We start from the raw sequence: 16,463 nt of genomic DNA on the forward strand, positions 1-16,463 counted from the left end.
GGTCTAATGACAGTTTTAAAAAAGTACAGTCAGGTTTTACTTTACAAGGTGATGTTTGATAGCTCTGGTAGTACCTGACTACTTGCTTCTACTATCCTTAATAGTGATTCTTATCAAGCAAGTTGATTTTTATCACCAGATTAGGAGAGTTAAAAGGATTTCCTTTGATTGAAAAGATGAACTGGGATTTAGAGTTGACGGTTCTTCTCCTGTATTATGCAAATGTGTCCCTTTCATTATTAAAATTAAAGTGTTTGGCTGTAGGTGCTCAAAATCCCATTCAGTTCTTATTCTGTGAATGCAGGGGTTGTTGAAATGTTTCAAGTCAGTGGAGAGCTTCCTTAGTTTACACCTGTACACCATCTTAGGCACAAGATTCTAGTAAGGAATTATACGAACACTAGACAAAAGTCAATAGTAATTAGTTTAAATAACCAGAGGAGATTCATTCAGTTAGTAAAAGGCCTTGTTATTATGTAGTTGAACAATAAGAAGCTTTTCAAAATGGGCTTTTCTAAAACCCTTGTTCCAGTAACAAGAGTTTACTAGAAGGTCATTATTACTCTTATTGCTGATTATGTCTTCTCAAAGACTGGGATTAAAATCACTAGTCTTGATTTGCTTTTTGTCTGGCATCACCCATGTACAGGGTAACAAAGCTTATACTATAATACATTACATGTTTAAAATACTTTCCTTTTGAGAGCAAAGTAGTTAAGTTAATGGTGGTGGTGGTAGCCAGTGAAACAAAGCTGCCTCAGTTTGGAAGGGGACAGCACTGTGCCTCCTCACTAGTAATGTTTGGCAGATATTTCAATTTACGCATTTACATTTTTGGAGAGAATGGTTTTTAGTCCAACCCTTATTTTCCTTATATATATATTTCCCTTATACTGCTATGATCCTTCTCTTTTGATGCCCCCTAGATAAATTTATGTGTAATATTAATATATTGAATTTATTCATCAAATGCTGTACTAAGAATTAGCTATATAGTAGTAGTCAAAATAGATAGGTTCCCCCCAAATAAAAAATAAATAAAAATTAAAAATAGAAAAAGCAACAATAACAATAACAAATAAATAAAAGGAAAAAGAAAAAAAAAATACATAGGTCCCTGTCCTTATAGCCCTCTTCGTCTTACAGATGTGAATGCTTTTGACATGTAGTCATGAGATTAAGGTGGTATGTTATCTCTAGCCTGTAGTAGAGAGCATGAAAGATAAACCTATGCAAATATTGCTCTAGCATGAACTATACAAAAAATAACTTTTCAGCCCAGCCGGCATCGCTCAGTGGTTGAGCATTGACCTATGATCACCTATGATCCAGGTGATCACGGTCAAGGCATGTGCCCTGGTTGCAGGCTCGATCCCCAGCAGGGGGCAGCATGCAGGAGGCAGCCTATTGATCACTCTCATTGATGTTTCTATTTCTCCCACTCTCTGAAATCAATAAAAATATATTAAAAAAAACTTTCACAGAAGTTGATGTAATTTACAAATTCTCTGTTTTCCAAAGAAAACTTTCAGGCACCAAAAAGAGTTCATTCATATATATATATAAAATCTCCATCTTTAGTATATCTTAATGCTTTGCCATTTTTAATGGAAAACTTCTCATCCAAAGACTTGAAAATATAGGAAATCCTTAAAATCATTACAGAAACATTTTCTCACACCATATTGAATATTCTAGTTATGTAGAAATGTTTCCACTAGATTATAGGATCTTCTTTGAAAGGGAAGAGTGACCATTTGTTATTTGAATTCTTGTCTATTGGTGGTTAGTTGGCATGAGCTTAGGAGACTCAAAAAATAAGAGAGTACCCTCCCCCCCCAAAAAAATTGAATGTTAGAAATGTTAGTCATAAAAATAAAGAAGGGCTAGAAGACAAAGTTTGGGAAGTCTCCCAGAAAACAACACAAAGAGATAAAAACGTTTTTTTGAATGATAGAAAATTATAGGAATAGCTCCATTATTTAAATATAGTAATAGGAGTTCCATGAAAAGAAAACAATAGGGAGGGCATTATGAAGAAATAATACAAGAGGATTTCTGAGAACTAAAATAAATTTCCAGATTGTTAAAGAATCCACCAGATGCCTAGTCTCATGTATGAAAAGAGCCCCAAGGCACATCATTGTGACAAGATGGTCCTGAAAGCTTTGAGATGGAAAAGAGGTTATATATAAATGATCAGGGGTCAGAATGGTTCAGATTCCTTAACAGGTGGTGGAAAGAATGAAACAATGACAAAATGCTCTCAAAATTCTAAAGAGTAATCCATCTCCAACCTGTGATTTGCTACCTACCAAACCATCATGGTAGAATGGAAACATTCAGACATGACAGCCTCAGAAACTTACCTCTCATTCATATATTTCCCAGAGAGTTATTGGACATTGTGATTCACCAAAACGAGTAAAACTAGAGCAGGGGTGGGAACATCCGGCTGCCAGGCCTTATTGGCCTACGAAATCATTTGGTCTGGCCCTGCTAAAGCAACTGCAGGCGGGACTCAAAATTCAGTAAAGCTAGGAGCTTTTTTCATAGCTAACTTTTAAGTTGATAATTTTGTGTGGCCCTTGAATGATGTTATAAATATCCAAATGGCCCTTGGCAGAAAAAAGTTTCCCTACCCCTGAAGAGATGAAACATAGGAGCCCACTCTTAAGAGGCACAAGGAAGATGGTGATGAGAAGTCCCAGGAAGGTAGTTTTGAAGCAGGTTAGACAGAATGAGACTCCAGAGACAGTGACCCAAGGGAAAAAACTCAGATTGAAAGGAGTTTTAAGGTTTTGGGGGAACATTTTAAAAAATGAGGTACTTACTATTTTTAGGGGAAAAATTAGCAAAAAAAGAAAATTTTAGCATAGTATAGGTCATGGCTTAGCTGTGAATTGAATATTGATTTAATAAATAATGGTGATAATAACTATATTGGGAAGATAACATTTCATCTTTTATTGCAGGAGCTGGCTAGCTTGTTTTTGTAAATAAAGATTTATTGGAACACAGCCAGACCCATTTGTTCACATGTTCACGGCTGTTTTCGTGCTACGGTGGCAGAATTGAATAGTTGCAACAGAGACCATATGGCCTGCAAAGCCTAAAATATTTATTACCTGGCTTTTCATAAAAATATTTGCCAACTCCTGTTTCATAGGAAAAAGCCAATAGAATAATGTTTAAAATGGGGGTAAAATGTAATAGCAGTATTAGCATGTTTTAAAAAATATTGTGGAAAGTAGCAGAAGGAACAGCTAAAGATCAAATAGATTACCTTTGGGAAGAGTGAATCGGGAATGGGGAGGAATAGAGTCGGGATTATTATTTTTTGTTTTAAGCTTTAAATTATTGAATTCTTAAGCTGAGTACATATATTTGAAAAATCTGAATGAAGAATGCTGAGAAATTTGATTGGAGTAGGAGAACAGAATAAACAAGAAAGGAAAAAATATACAGGCCACCAGTTATGATGAAGAAAGCAGGAGCTCAAAGCCTTTTGTGTAAACAGGCTTTCTCGTCTAGTCTAATGTCCCACTTTCTCATCTATTCACTCATTTCACAGATAGTCATGTAAGAGCCCAAATGTCAGGTACTGAGCTCGATTCTACAGAACAGAGTTCCTTCCTAGGGGCACTTAAGAGCTGATGGCATGCCTAGGGAAAAGATAATATCGCGATACAGCTATTGTAGTTTAGTGCTCTTCAAGGGATGCTTTCATGGCTTAGGGAAGGCAGGGAAGGCATCCTGGAGAACATGACACCAGACCTCAACTTTGAAGGATAAGAGACGGGAAAGGAAGGGCAGTGGAAAGATTTCCCAGATGGAGGCATAGCCTTAACAAAGACCTGAGTGAACAGGGCTGGTTTCAAGAGTCGCCAAGTGTTCAGTATAGTTGGATGAATGGTGGAAGGTAATATCAGAGCCATAGACTAGGGCCAGAGGGGCCAGATTGCTTGTGCAGGGCTCTGTGCTATAAGCAATTTCTATTTTTTTCTGAAGACACTATAGAGATTCAATCAAATTTTGTTTATGCTTTAGGAAAACGAACTCTTGGTGCAATGAGGGTAATGGGATGAAGATAGAAGGCATGAAGAACAGAGGCTATTTTCAGGTTAAAAAAAGACAAAAATGTGGGAATAAACTAAAGAAGTAGACTGGGGAGGAAACAAGGGATTCAGGAATTATATAGGCGTTAAGGGAAAAGGAAGGAGTTAAGATGACAGTTCTGGGCTGGGGGACACAGGAGTAGGTGTATATGTGTGTGCAGGTAGTACTGAGTTTGCTTTTGGAAGAGTTGTGGGTTTTTTGTTAAATCTGCAGAATACCTCATTGGAAGTGGCCAAGATGCAGTTGGACATGCCTACTTGGAGGTCAGGAGGAGGGTTTGGATTTGGAAATGTGTAGTGGTTATAGTGTAGAGAGATGATATTTGGAAATTTAGTAGAGAACTCAAGGGGCCCTTGTAGTTTTAAGTGCTGAATCCAGGAAACACCGACATTTAAGGGTTAGGCTTTATGTTAGGAAGAGCTTAGTGAGGAAGCTGAGGTTTTGAAGCCTGCAGTCAGAAAAATCAAGAGCAAATGGCCCCCAAGAAACCAGTAAGATGAGAACTTTAAGAGAAGGAAATGGTTCGTGGTTTAAAATGCTGAAAGGAAGTCAGAATAAAGCCTAAAAATGTCTACTGGGTTTGGCAACTAGGGAGTCATTGCTAAGAGCCACTTTAGCAAAGTAATATGGGAGGAAGTAAAAATTTAGGTGCGTGGGGGATTTGTTAGTATAGTTACTATTTGAGGATAGAGTTGAATCTGTTTTCTTTGTTGAAGAGAGAACTATGGAAAACGAGAGGTTTAGTGATAACTTAGGGAGAGGAAATGATTCTTCCATTCAATAAATGTTCATTGAGCACCTGTTATGAGGCCAGTGCTATTCCAGACTCAAGGAGCATAGCATGAACAAAACAAAACTTATCAGCATGTGTCTCACAGGTCATAAATTTATAATAAGCTAGACATAATGTCAGGTAGTAACAAGTGCCAGGAAGAAAACTAAATTAGGGCTAAAGATGGAGTGAGGGACGGGGAGGTGTGTTTTCTATAGGGTGGTTAGGGAAGACATCACTGATAACGTGGCATTTGAGCAGAGACATGAATGAAATGATGCAAGAAACTGCAAAGTAATCCAGAGTCTTCGGTGGCTGAAAAGTGGGAGAGGATGGATCCTAAGTACTAATGCAAGGGTTAGTTGTCCTCAGAAGAGAGGGCCACGTTCCTCTGACACAGGAGGAAACCCATAAGGATAGGCTAATGTTCACCATGTGACGGACACTACAGAGTCTCATACCTTTAATTCTTAAATCCTGTGAGGTAGTTATTGTCAGCATTTTACAGGTGAGGGGAAGGTCTGGAAGAGGTTTTACCTCGCTAATCGTTATTGGAGCCTGGATTTACACTCTACTTTTTGACCCTTCAAACCCTTGCTGTTACCCTCCTGTGGAATGCTCCAAACCTAGCAAAAGATGGATAAATTTGCTCAGGTCATGAAAGGTGATGGTGAAGCAATAAGGTGAGGGGTATCTTGCCCATTGCACCTTCTTTGTGGTCAAGAATGTCTTTTGTGAGTCATGGTAAGAGGCGGTTGGAGAGGGATTTAAGAAAGATGGCGTTCCTCAGGATCTCACTGCCTTCTTGAGTAACTCTTCCCAAATGAGTTACTGTTCCCCAGGCTCCTTTCCCAGTCCCTTCCAACCTCCCCACACTGTAACAGTGTGTAGTTGCCTTATTTGTGCCTGCTGATAGTAGAGTAATTCTCAGGAACCAACCTTGAGGTCGAGAGTAGGCATAAATAAGTGATAAAAATACATGCTTATTGTGGAAAATTTGAGGTGTATTTCATTTTTACATTCGCTTCCCATATACTCTTTGTCCCAAAGGGCCTGGCAGAGGGGAAGGGATGGCGGCCTGTTAGCAGCTAGTCCCATCCTCCCTCCTCCCTCCTGCCTGCCGTCAGTTGTGTCCTCCAGGCTCTCTGAGTGTAAAGGATCTTGGTAGCAGTCTGTTCCCTGGGTGCACTTCCCTGTTGTGCGGAAGCACACACTCCTCTAGTGAAACAGACCAAGGGCACCGAGAGGCATCATTAGGATGGCAGAGTTCTCACAGTATGGTAAATGTACATTTCTGTGAATGAATGGTGGAAGAGTGTGTACCTGATGTTTTATTATTTTTAAGCGTCCATAACAGCACCGAGAACTTGAAATGGTACAGGCCCTGTTGCATAATTTTTGAAATGGAGCTAGTAATAAAAATAACTTTCAAGATATTCTATTTGAAACCTGGCACCCATTTTTCTTAACAGAAGCACGATTAGGTGGGTGAGAGTAAGAAGGAATGGGAATTTTTTATTGTTTTCTTTTTACGTCATTAGCTTGCCTTCTTGCGAAGGTAATTAAATGCTACATTCTTATGTAAGCACTGAAACATGGTGAGGAGGAGAGCAGGAGTCCTACCAGTTTTCATATAATTTAGAAGTTATGCACATTTTCCCACTGCTGACAAGTTTCTTGGTTTGCCCGCACGGTTAGGAGTTTCAGAATATGTCTGTATTATGTTTCTAATTAAGTTGTGGGATGCTGAATTACTGTTTAATATGTTCTTTATTGAGCCAGAAAAATTTAATCACAGCTTTTGAGCAATGGCAATGCAGCAACAGAGGCTATAAAGCCATTTCCAGTGTTGTGTAGAAGTAAAGGCTTTCGTGTGTATCTATTCATCCACTCCTACGACATAAAATTTCGCCTTACAAAAAGATTATGTAGTTTTGTATTTTTAAAATGTGCACCATAAAAGAGGTAAAAAAAAATTAGAGGTAATTTAAGAGAGAGAGCTTCGTAAATTAGGTACTATTTGGAGAAATAAAAGTCAGTAAATGCTTATTCAACACCTATTGATGTTGTTGATGACATCTGTTTCGCTGTGGAGTGGCAGCATGCTGGTATATGATGGTCCATCCGGATGCAATAAATGATTTCACAATAATAACATGAGGTTTGCCAAAAATTGCTTTCAGTGAACTAGAGCAGTTATTCTTATAGTAGCATCACTCCCACTCACTTGGAATTCTCTCTTTCTCTTGCGTGCACACACCCCTCAGGGTATGGGGTGGGGTTATCTCTGCAGCATGAATATCACTGAAGGTGCAGGTAGCAATATCTTACATGTGAACAAATTGGGGGGGAAATATTTGGTTTTACCCATCTCTTTTCCCCCAAGCCTTCTCTCTGCAGAGTAATCTAATTCAAGCCATACTTGAGTCAGCCCAACCTCTTTCCCAGTTTTTCCAACCTGTGTTCATCTGCCTTCCCTGATCTTCTCAGGCCCTGTGATGTCACAGGCCCAAGATGTGGTGGGCCTGTGTGATCTCCATGGCCGTCTCTAGGGTCCAAGCTCTGCTGTTATAGGCATTTTCACACTTTCCCCCCACCTCGTCCCTGAGCTCCCTCTTAGGCCGGGGTTTATTTCTTCCTGACTTGTGGAATTGGCAGAGAAAAGGATGGCAACAGTTTACATATCTCATGGCACATTGCCTGAGTGCTCTTCAGAAAGCTTGAAAGAATTAAAAGTGCCATTAGCAATGATAAGTTGGACCTAGTTTCCCTACATTCCTGGCAGTGTTGCTCATTTGCATGCTAGTTTGTGGTACTTCATTGGAAATTGGTTTTCATTTTGTTTTGTTTTTCTGCAGTGAGAGAAATTTTATTCAGTGCAAAACAGACCAATTATGATACAGCACGGCTGTGAAAACAGCACGGCTGTAGAACAGCTCTGGGCCCTGGGACCAGGCCCCTCTCAGGCTGGACAGCTCTGCTCTGTTCCTCGATGCTCTGCTCTGCTCCTTGCCAGTCTGCTTTGCCCTGCACTGGTCCGCTCCATTCTGCCAGGGTCTGCTTGACTCTGCTCTGGCGAGACCTTTTCAGTGTTTGAGCTAAGCCAGCAAGACCCAGTCTTTATTCTTTGGTGGAAAGGGATAGTGTGCTTGGAAATTGTGTTTTTGATGTCTCTACTGTATTATACTTGTTCTTTTATATATTAAAAAGTAATTTTTGCTCTGGCTGGTGTGACTCAATTGGTTGTAGCGTCGTCCTGTACACCAAAAGTGGCAGGCTTATTCTTGGTCAGGACACATACCCAGGCTGCGGGTTCAATCCCTGGTGGGGTACATATGGGAGGCAACCAATCCATGTTTCTCTCTCACATTGATGTTTTTCTCATTCTCTCTCTCCCCGCCACTCCCTTCCTCTCTCTAAAATCAATTAAAAAAATTTTTTTGAAGGAATTTTTATTAGCATTGCTGACATTTTCCTTTATTTTTTAAATGATTAATTTCATTTTGTTGGGAGAATTTTATTTGAGTACATGTCTGATTATTGATAATATATATCACTTTGTATTAGCTGGATTTATTTTTCAAGCTTCATTTTAGAATTTGGGGCAGTTTGTAACTGTTGAAAATGTTGTTTTTCTGGGGTCTGATAATTTAAAGTTAAGAAATAAAGGAGATAAACTTGTACTAACATAATTTACCTAGAACTCACTCCATTGTGGTGAAGATTGGGGGCTAAAATTCATTTAACTGCCCTGATTCAGAGCACTTACCATTTCTCTGGTATTTATAGTTTTCTTGAGGTGAGTACTTGTTCCATCAATTGCTAACCACAGTGATTCTTAGAAACCTCCCTCACTAATCTAACATTCCTTTTCCAAATCCCTCTCTGCCCTCCTCCCTTTCCCCTTAGTCTAGGCTCTGACTACACCCACTTTGAAGCTTGTTATTACCTCTTTGGCTGCTCAGTCCTTTGTGGATACCAATAACCTGGCAGCATTTTAGGGTCCTTTTTCTAGAAAATGCCTCGGACTCTTGGAGGAAAAAACCCCCAAATAGACAGACATTAAACCGATAAACTGTAATTGTGGCCCTAAGGGTGATTGCAATCACAAGTCCTTCATTTTTCTCAGTTGGCATCAGACATACCATGAACGTAGAAAATGGGACTATCTCACTTTAATTTTAAAGTTCTGTTTAATTGCCTACATGGCACATTGATTTGGATATGAGAAATAATTATGAACATAAAGGTAATTATGTGCCTCTTTGATGATTTCCTGAGGGTGTGGTGTTCTGTAACTTTGTAGATTGTCTAGGAAACAAAAGTACATATAAATATGAGGTGGTGTCTGTCTGGGCAAGAGTGGGCAACTGAAATTCCAGCTGCCCCCTCCGTTGTATGTATATTGTATGTATATGAGGAGTCTAGTGACCCCTCCGTTGTATGTATATGAGGAAGGTGAGAGCTTCAGACTCCAGGCAGTACTACTAAATTCCAGGTTTCCTACACGGGGTTGTTCATGTTCCCCCAGATGCTCAATGCACCTCTGAGACCTCTAAAGCCAATTGCTGGGCTTGTATTACTATGGACCTCCAAAGTCATTTATGAGAGAAAGGTCAATGTCATCAAGGGCATTGTGGTTGGAAATGCGGGTTTAAGTCCTGGGTAGCATAAAACCAGTCATTTAAAAAGTCATGTGAGTCTGGCTGGTCGTGGCTCGGTGGTTGAGCATCGACCTAGGATCCGGGAGATCGAGGTTTGATTCCCGGCTAGGGCACATGCCTGGGTTGCAGGCTCCATCCTCAGGTGGGAGTGTGCAGGAGGCAGCCAATCAGTGACAACTCTCTCACCATTGATGTTTCTCTCTCTCTCCCTCTCCCTTCCTCTCTGAAATCAATAAAGATATATTAAAAAAAAAAAAAAAGTTATATGAAATATTGGAATGGAATTTATTTTGTCAAGTAATATATGCACATGGTTTTAAACATCAAATAATACAGGATTGCATATGATGAAGTGCAAGAGTGACCCGTCCCATCTCACACCAATTCCTCTCTCACTTTTTCTTCTTTGTTTTGTTAATTCTCATCTGAGGATATTTTTTACATTGATTTTTTTTTTTTTTTTTTTTTAATAGAGTGGAAGGCAGAGGTGGGGAGAGAGAGAGAGAGAGAAACATTAATGTGAGAGAGACCTATCAATTGGTTCCCTCCTGCATGTGCCCCAACCAGGGCCAGGGATCGAACCTGCAACCCAGGTATGTGCCCTTGACCAGGAACCGAATCCACAACCCTCAGGTGTGCGGGCCAGTGCTCTAGCCATTTAGCCACACCACCAGGGCGGACTTAGCTTATTTCTATCCCCTCCTCTCCACTTCTCTTAATGTAGTCATGCCATTATTTTTGGTTCCTCTTCTGGCTTCCTTTGTAATTTAATATTCCAGCTTCTTCTGTAACTTATTTACAAAGACAGTATCTTTTTTACTTCATCCCACCTGGAGCAATAAATTAGGGTTTGGGATAGGGTTAAGCATGACCAGGACTATACTTAGGGCTCTGGGGGTTGTTGGGCTAGAGGACTACTGATTACAAATGTTCTTTTGAAGAAATCCTTTTTTTATTCTGGGTTTCCTCATGTCACAGTTAATCCTGGGATAATCTAAAATGTTTTATTTTGGATTTTACCAGAATCTTTGCCTTTTTTTTATGTTTTACAGAAATAAATATCTTCCTTCAATAGATGATAATGAAAATACAGAAGAAAGAGAAGCAGGTAAGTGATCTTACATACCTTTTTTTTCTATTCCTCATCCGAGGATATTTTTCCCCTTGAGTTTTAGAGAGAGTGGAAGGGAAGGAGGGGGAGAGAGAGAGGAACATCCATGTGAGAGAGACACGTCAATAGGTTGCCTCCCACACGCACCCCGACTGGGGATGGGGGTTGAACCTGCAACCCAGGTACATGCCCTTGACCAGGAACTGAACCCGAGACCCTTTCGTGCACAGGCTGACGCTCTAACCCACTGAGCAACACTGCCAGGGCTGATTGCATATATCTTTTAAGTGAATGCATCCAGCATACACTGGTGCTTTTTTAGCAAGAGGAGAGCCGACAGTTTTGGCTCATCTCATAGCCTCTGGTATGAGGCTGCCCGTTTCCTATTCTCCATGTGGTAACTGAGAGCTCTGTTCTGAGTGACTTAGTATACAGATTATTACGTATGTTCAGGTCAGCTCTATATAGGAATAAATGTAATGAAAACTAAATCAGAATATTATTCAAAGTTAGCTTCATGGAAACGAAAATTCTCCTCCTCCCAGAACAGCTAAGTTTTCAATAAAGAGCAATGTGATCAATTGTTTATATATTTATCATTTTTGATGTTTGGTTAAAATAAAAGGATTCTCATTTGTAAATTCTTACTTATGATGATCTGTGGAATTTTCCTCCTAGAGAAAATAGTGAACTGATTGAAAGGATATAAACATTAGCTATTTGGTATTTGGTTTCTGCAAAAGAGAAGGGAGTTGATAAAAACATTGGCCTGTGTGACCGATCCTGCCAGGATCTTTTTCCTTTTTCCTAGTTGGTACTTCTGTGCTCCCAGTAGTTACATATTCAAAGGAACCCAGAGACCCCAACCAGTGTGGCTCAGGGAGGTAAGATGGGGGTACCTGCCTCTGTCTCTTGGAAACAGGCTATTTCTGACGGGCTGTTTTCCTTTTACAGAATCGAATGACAGCCTGGTAACTGGGGAGATCTGAATCCCTGCCCTTCACTGGCCCCCTGTGCAAATATGTTGGGTGGGACCAGCCAACTTTCCTCTCCACTCTGCTCCTAGGCAGCAGTGACCAGTTAGATAAAGGGTGACTTAGGGATTTGGTTACAGGGACTACCCTCTAGTCTGTCCCCATTGGATAGGTCCTTGTGAAACCAAAACAAACATCCTGTTTTGGGAAATTGAGTACCCTGCTGCCAATTCTTAACAGGAAGAACAATGATTAAATATTTTCTACATGCTGATTTCTTCCTGTTCTGGCCCTATGGAGGCATCAGCTGGTAGACAAACACTATAGGCAACGCAGTTCCATCTTTCAGGCATTTATCCTATGGATATACTTAGGTATGCAAAACTGTATATACAAGGGCTTTCATTGCTGCTTTGTTTAGAATAGCAAAACTGGAAAAGAATTACATGTCCATCAAAAAGGGGACTATTTAATCATAGCATCTCTACCTAGTGGAATATTATGCTGTTGTTAAAAAGAACACATTACTGAAGAGAACCCCAAACCCTCAAAAACAGTTGGCATATTTAATTTTTAAGACATTCTTTAAGGTAAGCTTTTATTTCAATGAAAACATTCTTTACCAAAATTACCCCTGAATGAATCAGAATTTCTTTTGAGATTTTACTGGTTCATATTAAGACCTTTGGTATGTCAGTCAGCTATTGAGTAACCTCAGTTTTCATTTTAGACCTCACAGTAATGTTGATGAACAGGGCAGGGTTTTTATTTAAAAGTTAATATTAGCTGTGGTAGAGTAGCAAGTTAATTAAGTGGAGAATTTTCAGGAGGAATTGATTCTATTACTTCTATTGCACTGGTGATAGGCCATACTGATTACTGGACCACAAGAAGTTGCAGAGCATGAAAACAGAAAATTACTGTCATGCTAAAGCAATCCTCAGACTTCAGGACTGAGCATGTGTGTAGAGAGTTCATTGTGTGTGACAGAGAGGAGGCCCATGTTCTGGAATGAACTTGGGCTTTGATTCCTGCTGAACAGGATTGAAACTCTAACTCTGCCACTTAGCTTTGTAACATTGGACAAGTTTAGCCTCATTTTTTATCACTTAAGTGAGAACAGTCATACATGCCTCATAAGGTATTGATAAAGATTAAATAAGATAATTTATCAAGTTACTTGGCATTCAGTATGTCAGCGGCAAGGAAATCCTTCAGTATAACAATAAAATTAACCATCAAACTTTGCCATCTCCCTTACCACAATTCTGAGGTGTTAGAAGTAGCAGCAAACAGAATGTCCACTCTTTAAAAACCCTCATTACTATTAATTTATTTTTTCCTCTTTGGAGAAAATTACATGTAAATACATTCTGAGCTTGAAAATTCATCATTTCCTTGTCCAAAATTTTATTAAGGTGAATTAACTGAGATGACAAATTTTACAAGTTAATCAAAACTCAGTAATAAGTAATCATGCTTCTTATTTACCAGAAAGAGCATAACAGGAGTAGTGTGCCAAGAATAAAGAGTTTAGAGATTGGCTTTGTATTGCCTAAGGAAGTATTGCAAGAAAAAACAGACTTTAATAAAGCTTGAAAATGAATCACTGGATATAGTCTTCTATCTACAGTAAAAAATAAGCTGCTTCTAAGAAATATATATATTTTAATCTCTAAGATGACCAAGTAGTATTAGGCAGAAAAAAATTAGCTAGAGAGATAAAATGTGAACTGTAATCATTGAAAATCTGGTAACACTATGTCTATATACAGCTAAAAATAACTAGCGATGGAACAAACCTGTGATACAGAAATACTGATTTTTATTCATTCTAGCTCCTTGTTTGGTACTGAGAGAAGTACAAAATATATTAATTTTTACGTGATATATGATAGGTGTCATGGTCTACAGGCACTTGTAATCTTAAGGGGTAAGAGGGTTTTGGGTGCACGTATACAATATAGAAGAGAGTTAATAAGCATGAATGCAATAGAAGTAGCTAATATAAGTAGAATTAAAACTTGGAGCTATGACCAGGAGGTTAACCTAGACATGCAATAATTAGGAGAGTAAAACTGTGAATAGCATTGCTGTCCTGACAAGAGGAGTCTGGGAAGCTCTGGTGACCAGGCCTTTGGAGCAGCATCAAGGTGGCAGTGAAAGATTTACAATCTGCGACATCTTCAGTTCACATACAAGTGTTGATGTGACTGTGGAGAATTATCTTCCTTTACCTAAGTTCAGTTCACCCTTGGGAAAACTAGCGCAAATCTAGTATTGTGAGGATTATGAAAAAAGCAGAAGTTCAATAGGAACTTCTTTCCCCTTTTCATGTGGTTTATAGTTTTCTCATTCACTCACTGTCCGGTCCCTCAGCCCATTCTTTTACTAGTAGTAAGGTTTGGGATAAATTTTGCAAGTTTTTGGAAACCACATAGTATTTATTGACCAAGAATCAGAAGTTTTCATTTTGTGTGAGGATAAAGGAAATACAATGTCCACTGCTAGCAAAATGCATTCTTAGGATGGTGGCTGTAGGTCTTCTGGTGGCTGCCAAGTCCACATTCCATGTTTATTAGCCCTTATCTTGGGACCCTTCTGGGTGAAGTTGAAAAATCTTAGAAATTACTTATTTAATCTTACATGTTCTGCTCAATTGCTTGTTCATTGTGTATTCTGTCCTTCTGATCTGGGAAACAAATGGATTTATGAAGGAATACATAGAAGAGTTGAAAACTGTCTGTGGAAAGCTTAGGGGGTACAGTGGTGTTGGGGAATGGATGATGGAAATAAAGTAGAGGTGGTTAGAGAGTCTTGCTGATTCTTATATCTAAGTTTGATACATGCAGAACATGAGGCAGTGACCCAGAGTCAAACCTGGGTTTACATCTTATCTCTACTCTGTACAAGCTGTGTGACTTTGGGTGAGTTATTTAACCTGTCTGAGCCTCAACTCTATAAAATTGAGTCCTAACTGGAACCATAATATACCTACTATCTCTTAGAGATGTTTTGATGACATAATCTATTTTAAAAACCGTTTACTACCTAATACTATCAATCCTTAATACAATTAGCTATTATCAGTACTGGCATCTATTTTATTTTCAAAGTATCAAAATAATTTTGACTACTTAGAGTAGTTGTGACTAAAAGGTTGAGATATATATATTAATAAAACCATTCCCTATCCACGTATATAGTATTTCTACTCCAGGCCAGGGTCTTGCTGGTATGTGGCAGTGGCATGGGCCAGGGTTGGCCTAAGTTCTGGGCTCAGGGACTTAGGAAGCCCAAGACGACAGTAAAATTACAGGTGGGCCAGGAATGAAGAGGTAGGAAAATAATCTTATTTACTCTCTCAGTACTGTATGTGTTGAGCATCTATTTGGCCTAGAAGATATCACCAAAAAATTTTAGAAGAGGTCTCTCCTGGCCTTGGTTGGTGGAATAAACAAGTCTACTTTGGCAGATTAAAAAATTGAATCACTTTGAGGTTTTGGTTTGCCCAAAGCCATAGTTGTTTGAAAATAAAACTTGTCATTTCTAAAAATAACACAGGCAATTATTAAATATTATTTTTCTCTGTACTCCTAACTCTTCCATGGCCACATCTAAAATTAATAATCTACCTTACCCCAGTTTTTGTTACTCCCTGGAATTAACAAAGCTTAGGTTGACTTTGCCTACGGAATTTAGAGAAGAGAAATTTTTGAGTCTTGAAACATCATAAGAGAAAAAATATACCATCACTCTACCCCCCTGTTTTCATTGTAACAAAAAATAAAAAAATAGAGATGGAGACTAGAAATGATAGATTCAAGGACCTTGGGGTTGGAGGGTTGTTGCAAAAATTACATTTCCAAATCTGTTGATTACTCTTTAGTCCTTAACTTGCCTGCTTCTCTGCAGCATTTGACACCCGTGATCATTCTGTCTTCAAACGCTCTGTCTTCAGGCTTCTGTGATACCATTCCACATTTTCTTAGATTTTTCCCCCTCCTGTATCACTGACCTGACTGCTGCTTCTTGCTGTCTCTGTAGGTTTTCCTTTCTCTTGGGCACCCTTAAATATTAATGTTTCTCAGGTTTTGGTTCTGTTTCCTCTTCTCTCTTTATCCATTCTTCCTGGGCAGTTTAATTCATCCTTGTAGAAATTTCTCTTGGAAAGTATATCCAAGAACCTCTACTTGACTTATCCTTAGATACCTGAAACCAAACTCTCCTCTTCATGGTTCTGACCCACTGTGGCTCAATGAGGAGCCACATCAGAATCACCAGGGTCAGTGTGGTGAATTAATGCTCTTCTTGGTAGAAGCTGAGACAAAGACTTTATTTAGGCTCTTTGCTTTTTCCTCACTTACTTTGAGACACATGGAAGAAATATTTTTGTCTTAATGTTTTTTAATCCTCAGCAGATATCTTTTCCAAGCTCCCAGCAAGGTACTGTAAAAATAAAAATATTTCTGGTGGGTTATTAACAGATAATAATTTTATAATTTTTATTACTAATATCTGCCTTTTAGGAAAAATCCCCCTTTTCATCATTGACTAACTGTGCTGTATTTCTTGGGTTTCCCTTCTCCCTTTAGGATGTCCCAGCCCTACCTTTCCTAGGAATGTAACTGTGACAAATTGTTTCATCTCTCTAAACTGATCATCTTATCTGTAACATGAGGAATAGACTAGACGACTATTTATGATTCCTGGGAGTGGAATTGCTGGGACATCAGTTTGGTATATGTTTAGTTTTATAAAGAACTATCTGAGCTTTTCCCAAAGTGTTTGTAAACACCATCACATATAACCTTTCTAACCAG

The 16,463-nt window shown here is 39.0% G+C and overlaps 1 protein-coding gene across 1 annotated transcript in view; it reads left to right on the forward strand.

Moving 5' to 3' along the window:
* The window catches only part of CHD6 (chromodomain helicase DNA binding protein 6), a 169,849-nt gene that overhangs the window by 35,351 nt on the left and 118,035 nt on the right, over positions 1-16,463 (forward strand). The window contains exon 2 of the mRNA XM_016219329.2: positions 10,608-10,663. Coding sequence (XP_016074815.2) covers positions 10,631-10,663 — 33 coding nt within the window. The 5' untranslated portion in view covers positions 10,608-10,630. The remainder of the gene's footprint in view (positions 1-10,607; positions 10,664-16,463) is intronic.

This window comes from Miniopterus natalensis, chromosome 7, assembly GCF_054644295.1.
Source record: "Miniopterus natalensis isolate mMinNat1 chromosome 7, mMinNat1.hap1, whole genome shotgun sequence".
NCBI lineage: Eukaryota > Metazoa > Chordata > Mammalia > Chiroptera > Miniopteridae > Miniopterus > Miniopterus natalensis.